The sequence below is a fragment of the Portunus trituberculatus genome, chromosome 47 (genome assembly GCF_017591435.1).
Source record: "Portunus trituberculatus isolate SZX2019 chromosome 47, ASM1759143v1, whole genome shotgun sequence".
NCBI classification, from domain to species: Eukaryota; Metazoa; Arthropoda; class Malacostraca; order Decapoda; family Portunidae; genus Portunus; species Portunus trituberculatus.
Window position 1 is genome coordinate 34600701 of NC_059301.1, and position 21584 is coordinate 34622284.

Sequence of the window (21584 nt, forward strand, 5' to 3'; positions counted from 1 at the left end):
TAGCCCCTGTTCACCTAGCAGTAAATAGGTACGGGATGTAACTCGAGGGGTTGTGGCCTCGCTTTCCCGATGTGTGGAGTGTGTTGTGGTCTCAGTCTTACCCGAAGATCGGTTTATGAGCTCTGAGCTCGCTCCGTAATGGGAAAGACTGGCTGGGTGACCAGCAGGCGACCGAGGTGAATTACCACCGCCACAGTATCGTCATTGTTCACGGCTTCCTTATGCTAACTCCAACGGTTTAGAAAATGCTCCAATCACAGACCCAGAGATTTCTCATCGTGGCCCAGCTGTGTCATGGGGCAAATGGCGTTATATAGTGGAACCATACGCGCTTTGTGGGTCCGAGGGGTCTCTAAGCGCACGGGTTCGAATTCTGTCCATGGTCCAGTGTAGGTTGGGCTATCTCACTCAGGGCAATTGTTTCCTAGCGGGTGGGCTGTAAGATAGGAAGTACCTCAAAAAGTATCCCCTTTAGCTCATCAATTCTCATGAAAAGCCCACATGGTATAAAAAAAATAAGAAAAAATGCCTTGACCTAAGGAGGCTGTCAAGGTCCTTATACTAGTAGGTATATTTATGTTAGTTGGCTGTCATGCCCTACTAATTCACAGTACTGCTTACACATATTTTAACTAATTTCTTCTTTTTATTTATTGTTCTTTACAATATTACTCATAAAAGATGTAAATGTGTCATGAATATAATACTTACATTTATAATTGAAAAGAAAATTGAATTCCCATCCATCAAAGATTAAATTCAGAACATGTAACTTTTTTGCTACAATTTGCCAGAAATATTCTATACAAGTATGTACACTCACAAGCTGTTGTGTTCTTACCACCAATTATGTATATAGTAAATAATCTAGGTAACACTTTTTTCTACAGGTTTCTGGTCAGTATAATATCCATCTATGTGCTAATTATGTTTGTTGTAGAAACCTAATGGGGCTGTGTTTTATCTACTTATATCTAACTGACTGTGTTTGTTGTAACAGGAGCTTGAGGAGGCTCTGCTGACTGATGGCCTGGAGGACACTGGGAGCCCACTCTTGGTGGAGTTGACAGTACGCCTGGTGCAGGGCTGCCTCCCAGGCAAGGCTGTCAATGCCACAAACTACCAGAGCTACCTGAGAAAGCTTTTCAAACACAAATGTCAGGTATGTCCTTGTGTACGTATTAACCCTCAAACAGGAACATGACGCCACGTGGAGTCACGAACTAGTTGTTTTGTAAAAGTGTGCCATTTTTCACTCACGCACACCTGGCTCCGAGGTCTATGGGTCTGAGTTAAGTGTCTGTTGGTCATCAGATCTAGAGGAAGAAAGACGAGCTTCTTGCTGGCGATGCTCTTTCCTTCCTAGGTAAAGGCTGTGACACCAGGGCGACCCACAAGGTCTGTTTATGAAATATTAACTCATGAACATATGTATATGTGATATACAGGGCCATAGTACCTCTAACTCACACTAAATATGTATGGTGGGATTTGATAAAGAGTCCTGCTACATTTATTCTCTCGTTCTACATGTGTGTAATAGTTATTACTAGTTTTTCTTCTGGTTTCTTTCATAGGTAAATTTGACATGTTGCATCCCTGTAGATTGTGTGATGAGAGAATACAGTAGCTGTTGGCTGAGCAGATTGTAGATCTCACTGGTGAAATAATATTCACTGAAGTCCATGAGCCAGTTACAGCTGACTTCATTATTTATAGGAAATCACATTTTCATGAATCACCATGTTCTTTTGTTCAGAGCACCACAATTGGGGTAGAGAGCATACAGTTTATAAATAATTTTCAAATAATGGTTCCAGTAATATGTTCAAGCAAAAGTTATCATGAGAAACTGTGTTGTGGGTATGCATGTTCTGTTTATTTGTTTATTTACATGTTTTTTTTTTTTTTTTTTTTATCAAAATGAGAAACAAAAATTGTTTATTTTCATTTGGTCAGAGCACCACAATTGGTAAGCAAATTAGGAATTATACACTGTTTCTTAGAAAGAGCAACAATTTTAGTTAGAGAATATTCAGCTTTCTTACTTTTCTTTTCAAAGAATTCTTATTTATACACTATATGGCAGTCACTGTTTGTTTGTTTTTTCAATTTTTTTTTTTATCCAGTCAATCATAAAAATTAGGTATAAACATGAATTTGTATGTTTTTACTTGCATGGTCTGACAAGATGTTTTCTTTTTCAAATCTGATCAAGTGTAACTTAGTAAAGATGATCCATATATTTTTTAGAAATATTTTTGCAGTAGGTCCAACTGGAGTCATGACAATTAGTTAGTGCATTTCCTTATAAGGGTTAAGAAATATTCATGTTTTCCTACATTTTTTCTTAAAATGCCATAGTTATATTACAGTGAGATCTGCAATATTGAGAGGATCTGCAAGTTTATTGCTGTTATAAGTCACATATATATCACATAACTCCTTGTGTCTTTTGGTCATTGTATATGAAAGAACTTATGAAAACGTTCAAAAGCCATTGGAGTTCTAGAGTTGATGAGGAATATTACTGTACATACATAGTGCTTATGCAAATACAGCAATATTATTGCTGTTGTTTTTACTCAATTTTTGCATGTTTTAAGTGTTCATGAAGGAATGTAGGTATATTTTTTGTAGTCATTTTACACATAAATTATCTTAAGATTACTCTATTTTAGAATTTCTTAACCTGCTTATTTTATATTTATTTTGCTACTTTTTAGGAAATAAGTAATGATTCTGGGCACCTTAGATTTTCTCTCTCTCTCTCTCTCTCTCTCTCTCTCTCTCTCTCTCTCTCTCTCTCTCTCTCTCTCTCTCTCTCTCTCTCTCTCTCTCTCTCTCTCTCTCTTGAATTTTTTAAAACATCTTGGTATCTTTATGATTTGTTATTAAAAACTGTGATTTTTGTAAGTTTTCTGAGTGGTTTGTAATGGATTATGAGGATTTATATAAGAAAATTAAGTATTCCTTAACATGTATCTTTAATGGATGTATTTAAGTATAGTCAGGAATAGACTAAAATTTTAAAAACTCTCTCAGGAGGATCCTACTCGAGAAAATTTGTTTGTGGAGGGAGACATGCGATGGCTGCCCCTCCGGAGAAAAGTGGAGATCCTTCATGCCCTTTGTGACTTTAGACTAGAAGCTGAGGATGTTCTTGATCTCTTAAAAGTAAGTCTCTTTTGCAAACAACGTACATTATTCTTATTATTATCATTATTATATTTTGAGGGGGGAGGTGGGAGGAAAGACAGGTTTAAGGAGTTGAATTTATTCCCGACCAGTTTTGCCTACAGCTTCTTCAGGGGAACTAAGTTTGCTTCAGTCCAAAGCCCCCTTATATTGTAATGGTGGAGACTCACCTTGTGCCGCCAAACCTAAATCTGCTGATTGCTGATTGGTTCCTGTGTCATCTGCCCATGACTTGGGAGTGCAGAGTGCTGCAGCAGGATCAGCCTACTCAACATCTCCCAGCCTCTTGTTTATGTTTTTCTTCTTGCTGATATATCACGCCTCCAGCACCTTCCTTTTCTTCTTGCACAGGCCACAGTGCAAGACCCTGGCACCCTTCCAGTGAGGCAGATGCCCTGCCTTATGTACGTGGTTCACCAGGGCACTGGATGTGCGGTGTTCCCTCACATCGGCAAGGTGCTCTTTCACCATCACCACGCACCCTGGTTAACCACGTAGATAAGGCAGGGCATCTGCCTGACTGGAAGGGTGCCAGGGTCTTGCACCGTGGCCTGTGCAAGAAGAAAAGGAAGGTGCTAGTGGTACGATACATCAGCGGAACAAAAACATCAAGAAGAGGACGGGAGATATCGTGTGGGTGGATCCTGCTGCAGCACTGCACTCCAAAGTCACAGGCAGATGACACAGGGACCAATTGGCAACCTGGATTTGGGTTTGGCAGCACACTGTGAGTCACCATTATCCAAATATAAGGGAGATATAAACTGGAGTAAACTCAGTTATCCTGAAAGATCTATAGGCAAAACTGATCGGGAATAATCTCAACTCCTTACAGCTGTGTTTCCTCCCACCTATCCCCTCCAACTTATCTAAATGTCTCTGTACATTATTATCATTATTATTATGGAATTCTTTCTATATTATAAACTAATGTTAATTATCTTATAACTCAAGTTTAAATGCAGTGATTCTTGTGAATTTTTATGCAGTCAAATTTTTATAATCAATATCTAAGGAAGTAAAAATCTCATTAAGAATGAAATAATATTTCAAGTTGAGGATATCAGGTGTCACTTGTGTGAGCACCCTTCCATGCAAGGCCCCCTTCTCTATTTTCTACATTAATTTTTTTAAAGAATTGGAATCAAATTATTACTTACAAAATTAATGAACCTCTAATCAGCCTGCCACAATACTTATTTTTCTGCTTCTGTAAGAAATCTTTACTGGTGATATATTGTTGACACAATCTGGTATTGTATCATATATTTCTGTCAATGTATTCCAAGTATTTTGTAAAATCTTATTGTGATATTATACTGTTTGTCTCTTTGCAGAACTTAGAATCCGATAGTTTAAGAGTGGAGCCCCTTGGGTATGATGATGGTGGCTCTACTTATTGGTATTTTTACGGTACCCGCCTATATAGGGAAGACCACTCCCTGTACCATCCACACAGACGAAAACCAAAGGACAAAGAAAAAGAAGATAAAAGAAAAAAGAAGCGTAAGAAAAAAGGTCATAAAAATGAGGAAAGTGAAGAGGAGACTGACTTACCTAAGGCTGTGTGGCAGGTATGGCTGTGTTACAACTGTTCATCTTGCCTCGTGATGTGTATAGTTACTCACTCAAAGACACTATGTATGAATATGACTGATAGCTGGTAAAAAAAGTGTACTGGAAGGTAATCAAGATACTAGGTGCAAAACAAATTGTGCTCATAGTTGCAAGGTAAGGCTGGCCTGGTGTAATGACACTCTCTATCCTCTTACTCTCTTTAGGCGGGGCAACTGACTAGTGCATTTCCAAACCACTAAGTCTAAGATATCAATACCATCACAATAATGGTTTAAAGGTATTCACTCTCAAGAAAATTTGTGGAAGTAAATACTACCATAAATCATTTACATAATCACACTATATTACTATTGACAGTTGTATAAATGTATGAATGTATCATTATTTACTTCTGCTGATTTATGAAGGCTGAATACTTTTGGTATTATTTTGTTAGCAATTGTATTCTAAAATACCAACGTAAAACAATATTTCTTGAAAGTGAATGATAGTATTATCTTACACAATAAAGGTGTATTGGGTCACATGTGTACCGAACAATTGCTTCACTTGTGTATTGGTACATCTGTGGCTCCAATAGACCTTTCAATAAACTTTTGCAAACATCAGTATATAAGCAATTTGTGTGTAAATTTGTATTTTTTGTAACTAGATATGTTACAATGGTACCATGTATTAAGTTGAAAATGTCGTGGTATTAATTATACTTATATGCTCTCCCCCCCCACCCCCCAAAAAAAAAGTAAGTTTAAAAGACACATAAAGTTTTAGACATTTTACTTCCAAATATAAGCATTGCATTGTGTAACAATAATCAAGTGTAGAGCAAAATTTTCCTCATAGCAAAAAAAAAAAAAAAAAAAAAAAAAAACAGACAGAATAAAAAGAAGAATCCTAATAAAATAAAACTTTGCTTTCCTAAGAGAGAAAATAATGTTCCACAGTCACCTATTGGATGGTAATAAGTAGGCTATGTATGTAAAAAGAAAAATGAATAAAAGTTCTTTAGATCACTACTTATTATGTGGAATACTGGGTTATTCTAATGAATGAAAGATTATTTATGAAGAAAATACCACTCAGCAAACAATTACCATCAAAAAGGAGAATTTCCTCCATAATAGATGGTCAGTTTAATTTCTGTTGAAAAAAAGAAAAATGCACTTTTCATAACTAGTTATCTTAGGTCATATCCATACTAAGTCATTTATGCATCATGAAAACTACACCAAAGAACGGAACAAGAATATATCATCAGTGTGTTACAAACTGGTTCATATGTGCAGCAGCCTATGCACCAATACACATTAGAGAGAAAAATTTTTTGTGGTTAACGATTTGTTATGTTTGTGTACCATGGATCTTAATGCTCTACCTTACAGTCCACCCTCTCACAATGAAGCATATCTCCTCTCCTCTGCAAAAGTCCAATGGACACTGGCATGGTGGTGGCATGAAGGGTTCTGTGAGGCAGGTGAGATAGCAGAGTTGCCAAACCCAATTAGTGTGAAAAAAAAAAAAAAAAAAAAAATGGAAGTGGTCTGAGCTCCGGGAGATGGTGAGTGAGGGATATGGCCTTTAGCTCACTTACCTTACACAAGCAATAATTTAGTTTCTTATATGCAACAAAAACTTACCACATTTACTCAAATATCTAATACATATAGGGAGGTAGTGGTATAGTGGATAAGGTGGTGAGCCTAGGATCAGGCAGACATCCATGCATAGGTTCAAATCCCACCGAGTATGGCCTTGAAACTTTGCCATTTTTGTCGAGTGGTTTAAAGTTGCCTACATGTCACCATGATACACAGGTTGTAGGTGGTTACGCCAAAGATGGGCATGGGTGGTGTGGGCTCTAATATGGGTACCACTATAAATAAAATTGCCTACACCACAAATGGGTGGAAGCTAAACAGCATTTCCAGTACTCTTCAAGTTACCTACAGATGCTATAAGCCAGAATGTAAAAAATAAAATAATAATAAATGAATGAATAATGGGGAAAAAACAACAACTTTGCAATGACAAATATTCAAGTGTCTGTTCGTATGGAAGAGTTCAAGATGGGAAAGCTTTTAGTTAAAGTCATTGTGTCTTTATTGTAAAGATTACTTGATAACATGGATTTAGTATTTGATTTGCTTCATAGACAGTGACTAAAGGCATCTCCTTGTTCACAGGTCCAGTGTTTCTCAGAGGAGGATTGGAATTTGCTAGCAGAGAAGTTTGAGGAATGTTCCTCCAAGCTTGAACGTAGCTTGTTGCAGACTCTTCGGGAAGACTTCTTGCCAGAAATTCCTAGACTTTTTCAAGAAAAAGAGAAAGTAAGTGCAATGCCTTGACATAGCCATGGGTATAGCATTGTTGTAGTGATTTTGGAGTTGGCAGATCCAGGCTCTTTCATAGGCTCCTTAGAATTTGGGAAGATTTATTGCAAAAATAAAAACTGTCCTACCTCAATATCATTGTTAATAAAGTGAAAACAGTGCCTTGTCTTGAGGTCACAAGTTTGATGATGGCCACAGTATATAGTTTCTAAGTACAAGAGGTAGTAGTCTTTTGTAAGCCTTTAATGATACAATATTTATTATCTAGCTTCAGGGCTGTTATTTAATTCAGCAGTTTCAAATACCTGAAACTCAACAGTTGTTATCGCTTTGCTATGGAGATATATATAGAAAAAAAAAAGCTCACACATTGCTGATGCTGATAGTCTTTTTGCATAACAGGTCATTGCTAGGCATCATGTTTTGTAAAAAATATGTGTAATTTATGCTCTGCTCTATAAATGTTAAGAAAAGGTTTGCAAATTTCATTGTCAGGAAAATTATGCTTTATACCTGTTAAGAAATATGTAGAGTAAAGTTAGGTTGTAAGGACTTTCCATTGGTTGATTGTACAGTTTATGTTTTGATTTTGTGTCAACTTCCCTATCACTGGTGGGTCACACACCCCTATCACTGGTGGGTCACACACACACACACACACACACACACACACACACACACACACACACACACACACACACACACACACACACACACACACACACACACACACACACACACACACACACACACACACACACACACACACACACACACACACAAAAAAAAAAACATTAGCAGATGTCTCAAGATTTTATCAATGCAATTATAGCTTGTGTTGACATTTAGTTGTGAGTGCTTCTGCACTTTCCATTTTATTTAATTTACAAAATTAGGGAGAGGAAAGGAGGGCTGAGGGGCTGTTCAAAACGGAAGAGAAAGAGAGGTGGTGAGTAGCTTAGAGGGAGAGTTTTTATGTATTCATCTCCTTCCATACCAAGCTTAACTTCTCCCTTGTCTGATTGTGAGAATGAAAACACAGTGTTGAAAGTAGTACAAGTATTATTTAAGTGATTTCTCTTTGTAGTATTGGGCGGTCAAGGTTAACTAAACTTTTGGAGAACAGTGCCTGTTATGATATAATTGATAAGATGTTATACTATACATGAATCTCAAGGTCAAAGCTGTCATCAGTGGGTGGTCTAATGGCTAACATCACAGTTTAAAGAAATAAATGATAATTGCCTTTTCAGTCAAGACTGTCAGATCTTGTATTGAGAGCATCATTTCAACAGATTCAGAGGAAACGCATGATGGAATTTGCCCCGAGAAGATCGTCAGGTCGTGTCCAGAAGTTGAGAGAAAAGAAAGAAGAAGAAGAGAAGAAAATGGCAATTGAAATTGTAGAGCAAGAAAAGAGGAGGCAAATTGAGGAGGAGAAGAAAAAGAAAAAAAAGGAAGAAGAATCCATACCTACAGAAAAGGTTGAGAGGTAAGTTTTGTAACTACAAAGATGTGGATTGCTTCAGTCTTCAGCCTAGTAACTTATTATTCCTGATTGATTTCCATAGTATGAGATGCTCACGAATAATAAAATGTTCAAATCTATGAGCTTTAGTGACATAATTAAGTGGACCTTTATACTCATCTTTCAGGAATCCAACAGAAATAGGTTTAAAAGTGGAAGGATAGTTTTTTTGCTGATATGAATCACATAGTACTGTAGTAAAACTCTCTCTCTCTCTCTCTCTCTCTCTCTCTCTCTCTCTCTCTCTCTCTCTCTCTCTCTCTCTCTCTCTCTCTCTCTCTCTCTCTCTCTCTCTCTCTCTCTCTCTCTCTCTCTCTCTCTCTCTCTCTCTCTCTCTCTCTCTCTCTCTCTCTCTCTCTCTCTCTCTCTCTCTCTCTCTCTCTCTGTCCAACTTTGGGACATTATAGAAGCAGTGAGAAAGCTTGTGAAGGTTGGATGAATATGCCACAAGAGGTGCATTGGCAGGAATTCTGTGACCAGAACACTGACTGTAATTGTGGGTTTGATGACATGTTATTAATTGGGTCTAGGTAGTGAGCCAGACACAGTTAAGTTGAGGTCATGCTCTGATTCCTCGTTTTATGATCTTCACTGTTGTTATGTATAACTTTTGGATCATCATAGAAATACGGTATATGGAATTAATCTGAGTGTGGCACAAATTGTCCTTAAGAGACTTATTGATGATTTCATTCCTATCTTAACACTAGGCACACAAATGTGTCTGGCACATTATCATTCATGGCAAGATGATCACCAATAAGGCTAAAGTAATTTTAGTTTAGCCTATTAGTCATCTCATATTGCATATGTAAGAAAAGTTAAAACTGAACATCAGGAAAGGACAAAACTTTGTTTTGCATATATGTGCACTAGGTGCACATCATTGTAGGAATTTAATCACCAATAAGTCTCTTATGGACAACTTGTGGCATACTCAGATAAATTTTTCCTATTTCTTCTGTCAGTATTCAAACAATAGATTTGTCATTCCTGACTGAATTGTACTACCTAGTCCACTACCAAGCTTCTTCCTTAATTTCCACAATATTACATGACATTTATTTTTCTCTGTTTCTCTTATCATTTCTGCTCATTGCTTTATATGATGTTCCTGTTACCTTAAATATCCGATTCAAATCGGTAATTGTCTTTCAGGAAAGCTATACGAGAGGTTCTAAAGGAAGAAGTGATACAAGAGAAAGCCTCACCACCAAAGCTAAACAAATTACCTCGGGAAAGGAAAAAGAGTGAAGGTCAGGACCTTAAGATTCGAGACAAACTTGAGTGTTCATTGGACCTGTATGAAATTAATGATGCATCAGATCACAACGAGGTTTGGGAGGAGCCAGTGAAAAAGATCAAGGGTGGACGCCCAAGGAAAAACAGTACAGATGATCCAGAAGACAAGGCTAAAGTTAGCAGAGGAAGGAAACCAGGACGAGGCAGAAAACCTGGAAGTCCGAGGAAACCTGTCTCACAAAAGCTTGTCACTAAAGAGGAATTTACTGATGAAGAGACTGAAAATGAGACTTCAAAACCTCAGGTAAACTTCTCCATAATTTCGGATGGTGTATATATCGTTTATCCAGATGTAGATTTGTGTATATCTTATACTTTGAGCTGTGGGTTAATATCAGGAAAGATATTGAAGTACTGTATGTCTTGAAAGTGAAATTTCCTCATCAAAGTGTCTGAAAATTTTCATATAACAGTGTTAATGTGGAAAGATGTGAATAGGGTTTCATTTTCTCTCTCTCTCTCTCTCTCTCTCTCTCTCTCTCTCTCTCTCTCTCTCTCTCTCTCTCTCTCTCTCTCTCTCTCTCTCTCTCAAGAGAAAAGTGAATCTGTGACAGATTAATTATCAGTCCACCATAATCTTTGCTATCTTTCCTCAACATTTTCATATGAATGTCTAGAACAAAGTAAGCTAACATGTAATTAATTTCTGTTAATTTTTATATAAATTTTTGTAATGTTTTGAGACATGGGAGAGCTTGGGTAAAATTTGTTCATCATTGAATCAAAATTTCTTTTTTCAGGTGTACAGTGGTCGCAAAACCAACAACTCCTTATCATCAGTAGCATTTTCTCTGAATAATGCAGCTGTGGTGCCTGAACCAGCAGTCACCAATGTCAATTCTGTTACCTCTCCACCCACTAAGAAAAAGGTCAAGAGTGCTCACATGTAAGTGCTACAGATGAGTGATGACTGCCTTGACACCTGCTGAAATACAGTTTTCTTGGTTTCTATGATGATATTATGTCATACACTAGGTTGAGTTAGGGGTTCATGCTTGAAATTCTTAACTTGTTAGTGAGAGAAAATTAAGTTGAAATGTAGAACTAGGCACATACAGTCATTATCTTGATTTAATTTTACATGGCACATAAAATCATAGAAAGAAACTGATAGAGTAGTATTCAAAACAGTTAATAGAACTAAGTGTGGAAAAATTATAAGTTTTCAGTTAATGTGTCTGTGCATGTCATTCTTTTGTTTTTTTCTTATTCATGTACTACTTTCCATTGTATACTACATTGTAAAAAAAAAAAAATTGTTGTTGTGTAACTTAGAATGTTATCTTATATTTTTGTTATTTTTATCTTTCTAGGGTCCTGCAAACAGAAGATGACCTTAGGACAGGAATGTACAAAGTTCTTGAGCATCTGCGGGACCATGAGGATGCGTGGCCTTTCCATGACCCAGTGGAGGAAGAGTATGCTCCCAACTACTATGCAGTCATCCGCAGACCAATGCACATTTCCCGGGTCAGTGCGTCTTATTGAACAGATTTGTTTAGTGATGATGGTAATTGAAAATTGTCCTTTAGGTAACAGCAATAAGGTCTTTTATTATGTATGGATATCATTGCACAAGTTTTTTTTTTCTTTTTTATTATTGTTATTATTATTTATTTATTATTATTATTCATATGATAAAACTTTTTACATAATTGTCAATAATTAAGTGAAATGTTTTGAACAAGTGAGATGTTCATGCCAGAGTAATGCCATAAAATGTTCAAGGAAAGTTTTGAACAGTACTCATAGATTTGATATGTGAATATACAGTGGAGACTCAATACTCTAACATCTTAATAAAGTAAAAGTCCTGAAATCTGGAAGTCATGGGGGTTCAGGCATTCCGGATTCTAGGATTTTCCGGATTGTAAGATAATAAGGCTGAAAGTAAGATTAAAATCTTGAGGGTACTATGTAAACCCCACTAAACTAATCCCAACTTGCTATATCTTTTTGTAGTACTGTCATAACATCTTACAGGGATTGCTACTACCACCAGTCCACTGTGTACTTCCTCACCACACCACACAAGATTTACGTAGGCTTTTTTTTTTTCTTGAAGATTTGCCAGACTATGGGGGGAGTGGCATGGGCCTTTCCAACCATTATGGCGGCCCATATGTGATGATTGCTCTTTTCCTACTTGTCAACTTGTATTTGTGTAGGTGATTTCACTATTTTATGTAGGCTATTCCACCATCCACATATACTGAGAAGTTTGAGTGATTGTACTGTACTGTACCCCACATAATATGTATACAGTGCACAATGCTTATGTCACACTATAAAATAATTTTAAGTATAATGCAAAACACATTTCATAACATGAAACATTTACTGATGTCTGATAAAGGGAAACAAAAAGAAAGGAAGGCCTCCAACATCATACGCCAGCCAATCACGTTACCGGCGTCGAGCGTACACCAGCTGGACCACCCACACAACACACACACACACACACACACACACACACACACACACACACACACACACACACACACACACACACACACACTTCACAAGCCAGAGGACCGGGGTTGGATTCCCCGGCCGGGTGGAGATATTTGGGTGTGTCTCCTTTGACGTGTAGCCCCTGTTCACCTAGCAGTGAGTAGGTACGGGATGTAAATTGAGGAGTTGTGACCTTGTTGTCCCAGTGTGTGGTGTGTGCCTGGTCTCAGGCCTATCCGAAGATCGGAAATAATGAGCTCTGAGCTCGTTCTGTAGAGTAACGTCTGGCTTTCTCGTCAGAGACTGCAGCAGATCAAACAGTGAAAAACACACACACACACACACACACACACACACACACACACACACACACACACACACACACACACACACACACACAAAAACCTGCAAAAAACTACGAATGGAAACACTAGAGAGAGAGAGAGAGAGAGAGAGAGAGAGAGAGAGAGAGAGAGGAATTACCACCAGATAGTGGAGGATGGGAGGTGACGAACATGATCTCTCTCTCTCTCTCTCTCTCTCTCTCTCTCTCTCTCTCTCTCTCTCTCTCTCTCTCTCTCCGTCTGTAAGCTGGTGGCTGTGGCTGTTAAAGCTGACGAAACAGAGAAAAAATAAACCTTCATGCGAAAACTTATTCTTGTCTGCGATATAATAGTTACATATATTCATTTTCCTAGATAATATACGTATCTAAGAGAACGAATGGCTGCTGGTTTTCTTGGGTACACTCATCTAAAATGCTTATGACCCACAAGACGTAATAATACGTCCCCGGACTGGAGGTAAGGCTTCTGGATGTATATATATGTCACCGGACTGGGGCGCGTAGCCACCATGACGTATATATACGTCCCCGGACTGAAGGGGTTAACCCCTGACTTGAAATTCCATTGAGAGTAAGCAAAGCAAGAGTGCATCATAGTACAGTGAAAGGTTTAATGAAAGTAAAAATTATGAAGTTTAACATTTAGGCAGTTAAATTTAGTTTAATTAATTATAATGTACACTAATGTATGTATGTACGTAACTTTATAATGTTGATGATCTTAGATTTATGTTTACGTCGCTTACGACGCTAAACCACGTAAGACGGAATGACGCCTAATATTATTTTTTATGTTTTTATGGGCGCGTTCGTAACCACGAAACGTCGTAAGTTGAGACCGTCGTAACCCGAGGACTCCCTATGGAGTGAAGATGGTGGCCAGCAATGCTATAGTTTTCTCGCCTCTCGTGTCTGTGAATAATATCCAGCTTCACTTTGAAAGTAAGAGACTTCCTGATCTTCTTAGGAACGTTAGGCCACATTGCAGGGCGTTTTGGTGGTAAGTTGAGCGAGTGAAGATGAGCTGCTGCTGACGCTGTTATGGGAGTGAGTGGTGCGTGTGTTGTTTACAAGGTTTAATCTTGATCTTGATCTTGATTCTACAGGTGTCCCAGGATTTCTCCTGAGGCAGGCCTTAGTATTTGCGGCTCCTGGTGTATTCAAAAGCTTGTCGGCTTGCGTGATATGGCGGGGCGCTTTCAAACTTGGAAAAAATTACCTGGATAAAACTTCGTTAAATCGAGTTTGGTGTTCGTTAAATGAGCAGATGGTAGTAAAATTAAACCTTCGTTGTAGCGAAATTCCGTTGTGTGAACCTTCGTTAAACGGGGGTTGCCTGTATCTGATAATCAAACGGCCGCACACATGATTGTAGACCTCTTTCTTCCCACTGCCACTATTGTCCTATTCTGATACCAGTGTTACTGGTAATACCAAAGCAAAATACTGATATTCTGGTATACCAGATACCGGTGCGCATCTCTTGTCCCGCCGCAGTCGTGAGAAACACATCTTTCTTCTGCGTTCTGCCAGCAGTTTTTAATTTGAAAACTTATAATGGCAACAATGAGGCTTACTAGTAGTGAAAGTAAGGAATCTAGTGAGAATGCAAGTGTTAGTGAGTCACAGTCCTCCACTAGTAGGTTCACAGGAATCACACCAGGAGAAAAGTTACCAGATGTTTTCATGGATGGTGACTCATCCTCCATTGACCTCCTTCCTCCTTGGCCAAGGGAAACAAAAATTGGTATTGGAAAAAAAAGGCCCACTGAGGTGCTGGTCCCTAAACAAGTGCAATAAACAATTAAGGGACATCCATGATGGAAAGAGGAATCAACTTTTTTTTTTTTTTTCTTTTTTTTTTTATACTGTGTGAAGAATGTATGAATAGGTAGGTGCATGTAGTGTTGTGTGAAGGAAGAGAGTTGTCTTTAAAGGGCAGGCCGTGACTGCGACTGCCCCTTGTGTTGTGAGATGCAAAGTGACATGTTCAATGAAGTCACAGCTGGCTTCAATGGTAAGTTAACACTCTGAGCCAGTGTTATTAGACCTCACTGGGAGTAATTATCGTTTCGGCAGGTGTCTACTGTCTCCTCCAACAAATGTGAAGCTATTTTTGAGTATTATGACTTTGAATGTCTTGTTCTGTTATCTGTATTATTATTGTTAGAGATACAGTGTTGAACAGAATTTTATTTAAGGAAATATTTTCATTGTTGATCTTTGTTCTGCTTTATGAATGATAGACCTACAATATAGCATCAAAGTTGATGCATTTATTTCAAATGTGGAAATATTTGTATGTTAATATCACTTATTAATTTGCAACAATCAGATGGAGGAGCGCCTGGATGCTGGCTACTACTCCAACCTGGCCATGTTTGAGGGAGATTTTAAGCTTATGATGGATAATTGTAAGCTTTATAATGGGCCAGAGAGTGGTAAGTATTTTTATTTTTTTTTTCATTTAAAAGTTATTCTAACATTTATTCTTGCAATAATTCTTAACCATATGTTTAATTTTCTGGACATTTGTACAAGAATGAGGCACTTTTTTAAATTTTTACTCTTGATATTTTTGATCTCATAACATTGTTTTTAGCATGTTAAATCTTTCTCAAGTCAGCAAGTGCAAACTGTCCAAGCTGTTTAAATATATCTGTTTCTATTATTTGTCTCTATCAAAATTTTTAGTCTATCATTGTTATTTTACTATTGTTGTTATTATTATTATTATTATTATTATTATTATTATTATTGTTATTAATATTATTGTTATTATTTTTATTTTTATTATTATTATTATTATTATTATTATTATTATTATTATTATTATTATTATTATTATCATTGTTATTATTACTGCTACTGTTATTGTTGTTGTTACTAGTTTTTCATTTTGATATTTTGTTTTATTCATATTTTTATTTTTATTCATATGATTTTTTTTAATTTATTGTTATTGCTATTATTTTGTTTATTTTTTATTTTATGAAGTACCAAATTTTAATATCTCATTTGAGTGAATCCTTCATTCATAGCCATTCCTTATGAACCACTCAGCTGGTCTTCTCTGAATCTGTATCATGTATGTACTTTGCTTTGCAGGAAATACTTATAAAGATTGTGATTGATGAGTTACATAATTACAGTTATACAAATAAGTGTGTATGTATATTATCAATTTTGTTTTTACTTACTTCAATTCACAGGGAGTAATCATTGTAAGAGGGAATTACTATTAGTATATGTATGTACCTTCTAATTATTTTTAATCTTGTTCTTACAGAATACACACACATGGCTTACACTCTAGAGAAAGTGTTTGCAAAGCTCAAGGCAAAGTACCTTGAAGCAGACCTTTCTTCTGATGAAGAAATGTACATAGATATGAGTTACCAGCAGTCAGCAAAGAGAAAGAACAAGAGGAGAAGTAATAGTGACGAAAAAGAAAATACACGAATAGATAGTGGAAAAATTTTAGCAAAGAAGAGAGGACGCAAAAAGAAGAAAGTAGGAAGGAAGCCAAAGGAAAAACATAAAGAGGATGGGAATATTACACCTGAAAAAGACAAAGAGTGGAAGAAAAACAAGTTGAATAGAGAAAGAGACAAAGAGAAGACAAAGAACAAAGAGAAACCAAAGATTGATGCACCTGTATTTGGTGATGATAATGATGAGATGGCAAGAGAAGATGAGGATGATGAGGATGATGATGATGATGAGTTTCCAGAACCTCCATTGTTAGTAAGAGAAGATCCCTATCCTGAGGAGGATGAAGAGGAAGAGATGGATGGTGTGGAAGAAACACATGAACCTTCTTCATTTATTGATGAGTCTCATGGTGAGGAGGAGGACGAAGATGAGGTGCAGGTAGCAACACCTTTAGTAGAGAAGGAAGAGAGAAAAGTGCCAAGGAACAAAACTGGGAAAAATAGGAAAGAAGAAAACAAGAAGCCTTTGTTGAGTGACCATGTTGATGATGACGATGATGATGATGATGACATGGAACCAGATGTATGCATGTATTATAACAATAATGACTACCACAGTGATGATGATGATGATGCTAATGATGCTGGGGAGGGGGAAATGGAGTGCAAGGGAGAGGAAGGGAAGGGGGAATTGGAAGATGAGGATGAGGAAGAGGAAGAGGAGGAGGAGAGGACTACTGATTATTTGAGTGAGAGGCATAGTGAATTGTTTGGGGAAATTGATGATATTGATGATGATGAGGAAGAAGGGGAAAAGAAGGCAGTGACAATAGCTGTAGATGGTGAAGATGAGAAAGTAAAACACAATCACTTGGGAAAATCTAGCCGGAAAAAGAATGGAGGAGGTAGCGGAAAAGAGAAAGACAAGAAAAAACACAAGCATGGTGAAAAGCACGACAAGCACCATCATCATCATCACCATCATCATCATCACCATCATCATCACCATAAGAACAAAAACAAGGATGGAAAGCATCATAAAAAGAAGAATAAACATGCTACTGAGAAAGACTCCAAAAAGATACTGAAAGTTGAAGATGTTTATGACTACTCTGAAGAAGAGGACCCTGGGGAGAAAGCTGTGGAAGAGGAAGCACCAGTTCCTCCTGCTACTAAGGTGAAGGAAGAACCAGCAGTAAAGAAGAAGAAGAAGATAAAGCATCGTGGAAAGCATGAGAAACATGGGAAGCATCACGACAAGCAGGAACGACGCAAAGAGGGAAAAGTTAAGGAAGGAAAGAAAGAAGGAAAGAAGAAAAACAGCAAAAAGAAGAAAATTCCAGCAAAAAACATGGCAGCAATTGATGCTCTTTCTGCAGCAACTGAGCAGACTCTGAAGGTCAGTTTTTTTTCTGTTTGTTAACCCCTGATGAAGTTTGCATTGAGTTTTGTTCTTTTCAGTTGCTTTACTATCTCTTAGAATCAATGATCAGAAATAGATCTGTATTCTACATAATTATAAAAAAGTCCCTGAAAATACACTGTCTTGGACAAGGGACAAAGAAAATGTGCATGAGTGATGTAGTATAAACAATTAGGAGAAAAGGCCACTTGAGTGAAGGAGTGAAGGAGTTTTTAGTAAAGAGCAGGTACTTGAGCAAGCAAAGAGGGAATGTTTGATCAGAGAAATAGAGGCTGCTGTCCTGTTGCCACCTTCTTGGGGCATTATAGAGGGAACAAGACATCAGAGAGAGAGAGAGAGAGAGAGAGAGAGAGAGAGAGAAAGAGAAAGAAAGAAAGAAAGAAAGAAAGAAAGAAAGAAAGAAAGAAAGAAAGAAAGAAAGAAAGAAAGAGAGAGAGAGAGAGAGAGAGAGAGAGAGAGAGAGAGAGAGAGAGAGAGAGAGAGAGAGAGAGAGAGTGTGAGAAAGAACAGAATTAACATCTCTTAGGCCAACAGAGAAACCATTTTGTTTGCAGTCAAAAATTTGAGTTTTGGTGTATCAATCCCATCATTCAGTGTAGAACATCATTTTTAGTATACACTATGATGCCTTGTAGGCTAAACCTATAGCCAGCTTGTAGGTAAGAAAATGTCAGAGTTTTAACAGGCCTTCTCATTCCGCAGGATATAACAACAATGCTTGATGAGTCTAATGTTCCTCGCATCAGTGAATATTCCTCTGCCAGTAACTCACCATCTCGCAAGGTCACTGCAGAGGAGTTTGAGGCTATTGCATATAAAATTGAGGCGGAGTATAGAAGAAAACTGATGATGGATGAACCAAAGGATAAAGACAAGAAAGCTCATAAAAAGAAGAAGAGAAAAAATAGTGATGGAGGAGAGGGTGAAGAACCAAAGAAGAAGAAAATCAAGAAGGAAAAGAAAACTGAAAATGACAAGGACAATTTAGATAACACAAAGGAATTATTCAAAGACATAAAAGATGGAAGAATAAAACCAGGAGCCATAATCAAGTCTAAAGACATAGCAAAAAAAGAGGGTGTTGTTAAAAAGGAAACAAAAACATCTACGGAGGGGAAGCCTAAGACAAAAACTAATCCTTTTGGAAAGATTAACAAACAAGAAGACTCTAAGTTAACCACACTCATAGCAAAAGCCAAAGAATCACGTATAGGCCTTGTCCCCAACAGTGAAGTGGGAGACAGCCCTAAACTCAGCTTAGGCAGCATCATTCGCTCAGGGGATATTGGCACAGGCATGAAATCAACCCATGAAGCCAACAGCACAGATGATGAAGAGAAATGGGAACCAAAAGAAAAATGGGACAGCCCTTTTGAGAACAGATGGGAGAAAGTGCCAGAGAAAGAAGAAGCTCCATCTGTAAGAGAAGAAGATGAGAAAGAGGAAATTCCTGAGGTGGAGGATTTTAATGAAAGAATATGTGAAGAACCTCCCCCAACTCCTCGGGCACCAGAGATAAAACAGGAAAGGGCAACTCCTAACTTAAGTGCCTGGTTCAAAGCTTTTGGCACCCCAAAGCTGTCATGTGCTGGCCCTAAGAAGATGCCTGATGACTTAATGGGCAGTCCTAAGGAAATGGATGATTCAGAAATCATCAATGTAGAGGATGAAGGAGATGTGGATGTTGGTGAGCCATGTCCACTGGATGAACCTCCACCTTCACTATTGCCACCAGGCAGTCCAGAACCTCCAGTATCTCCAGAACCTCCAATCTCTCCTGAGAAACCGCCAGAAACGCCATGGTATGAGAAATTAGATGAAAAACTGGAAGATGAACCAATCTGGAAGAAAATGAAGGTATGTAAATTTGGTAATCATGTGGTATCTAATCTTTCATTGACATCTTACATCAGGCCTTGACCATTTACTTTGTTTTTTAGCATACCTGTTGGTGAAAAGTATTTGTCTGAGATATCTTTCTGAATAGAAGTTACATGTATAGTCTTCAGATTTTTTTTTAACTGCCTATCTTTACTCTGCATGTAAGCAAATGTAATGAAATATATTTGAAGATAAAAATAGCAAATTTTAAGTTTTCATAATTAGGACATTTTATGTAATCTTACCTTTTTATTTTTACCAATTCTGGCCATCACAGTTTTATATATGGAGGTAATAGCACTGCTATTGCTATTCATTTATATGCTATGTTTTCTTCAGTATCTTTACTAAGTACATTGAAATGAGTGTTTGAAGGTAGAGATATAATTGCTTCTTTGCTACTATCTGTTTTCTCTTTCTTTTTCCAGTTTATTGTACTAGGCCTGATTAAGACTGATGATTATACAGTGCAATATCTGGACCTATATACGTCTACATATATACTTCTTTTTGTTTGATAATTAACTCTGTACTTGAGGATATGAGACAGTCATGACACTTAATTGAAATGAGGACTTCACTGGACTCACATAGACTTCCTAGTCATCATGAATTATAATGAGAAATATTGAAAAAAAAATTTTTACATGACCATTCTTTTCACTCTTTCTTTTCAAGTTGCATACATGATTGAATTTTCTAATTTTTCACACTAGATGAGAGACCAAGGATACACGGTTGTGGACTGCAGGATGGTAAGAGTTGTATCTATCATGACCATTATCCTCTTTCAACTCCCACAGTTTATGAGGCTGTAAGATGCCCTGTATAGTATTCACAAGCCATGAATGGATGTTAATGAGAATAATGGTCAATAGATGGTTGGAGGGGAACATTTGGTGAAGTACTATTTTTCTTCACCAAACAAGGGGGCTATTACTCTTGACATTAGTTACCAACAGTTAGCATGACTAGTAACATCTTTCCACTTTTTATCAGTGTGTTTGTGTGTAGCACCATAACTAATTTAGTCATGCTGGGTAGACATACCCAGCATAGGAGCTGTAAAGATTATTCAGTGGAAATTAAGTTCCTAAACTATTCATATGCGTATTAAGTGCACACTAATTTGGTTAAGTAGGAATGGCTTGCAGTTTAAATTACAAGATTAGGGTAATGCTTGTTGACAGTGGTCTATTGTTAATCATTGCTCATATGTCTGTAAATTCTAGATTCAGATTCATAAACCTTCTATCAGAATTCTTCAGCATTTTTTTTTTCTTCTTTTTTTCTTTTCTGTTCTTCCAATGAAGGATTGTCTTTTATACAAAGTAATGTTTTGCTCAGAATATCTCATATTTTTTTTTCTAATTGTTATATTTTATTCTTTTCATAAACTTAAATAATCAGTTCAGTATAGAAAATGAGCATAATATTGTCAGCACTCACATTTAGTGTTTTCAAAAGAGTTTTAGATTTTATTAGGAGCAGACAATAAGTTACTTGCCATTATGGTAACAAAACAAACACAGATAATGGTGAATTATAGTGTCTAAATAAAACCACAGAATGGTTTTTCTTTTTTAGAAAGCAGCTTCACACTATATTAAAGGCACATTTTGAATGTAAATTATAAAAATTTTAATGTTTAAAAAGTACAAAGTATTAATTACCTGTGCTTCAAATTCCCACTTCTAAAGAGGGAACCAGAAATATTCTTAGGTTAGATTTTGCAGAAGGGATAACTTCAGCTGATATGTGAAACATTTTCATTATCATATATCTAAAGTTAGTGGAGGTTGTCCATATTAGTACTTCCTCTATCCTTAGATCTCAATCAAGACTGGCTGTAACACTTGTGTATATAATGATTAAATTTGTCCCTAATCCTATAACCCCGAGTCTTGACAATTTTTCACCAGCTAGCTGACATTTGAGTATCCCTCTCCCAATTAATACATTTGAACAAGTTTTTTTATTTGTCTTTAGCAAAAATCACAATCATATGAAGGGATAACATTCATCATCATCCTTTGCTGTTGTCTTTCCTACTAGATACTCTCACAAACAAACCTTCAACCATGCTCATTTCATTGACATATAGCATCTT

The 21584-nt window shown here is 37.0% G+C and overlaps 1 protein-coding gene across 4 annotated transcripts in view; it reads left to right on the forward strand.

Moving 5' to 3' along the window:
* LOC123520543 (trichohyalin-like) overlaps positions 1-21366 on the forward strand; it is a 121471-nt gene extending 100105 nt beyond the window's left edge. For 3 of the 4 annotated variants that reach the window (XM_045282902.1, XM_045282899.1, XM_045282900.1), the window contains 12 exons: positions 1001-1162; positions 3046-3177; positions 4536-4772; positions 6960-7103; positions 8402-8598; positions 9793-10180; positions 10677-10822; positions 11250-11406; positions 15072-15177; positions 16026-17569; positions 18296-19450; positions 20191-21366. In XM_045282902.1, coding sequence (XP_045138837.1) covers positions 1001-1162; positions 3046-3177; positions 4536-4772; positions 6960-7103; positions 8402-8598; positions 9793-10180; positions 10677-10822; positions 11250-11406; positions 15072-15177; positions 16026-17569; positions 18296-19450; positions 20191-20292 — 4470 coding nt within the window. In that variant the 3' untranslated portion in view covers positions 20293-21366. Of the gene's footprint in view, positions 1-1000; positions 1163-3045; positions 3178-4535; positions 4773-6959; positions 7104-8401; positions 8599-9792; positions 10181-10676; positions 10823-11249; positions 11407-15071; positions 15178-16025; positions 17570-18295; positions 19451-19902; positions 20159-20190 lie in introns of those variants that run through there. The other variant, XM_045282901.1, reaches the window with a different exon arrangement.
* Positions 21367-21584: the final 218 nt, after the last annotated feature.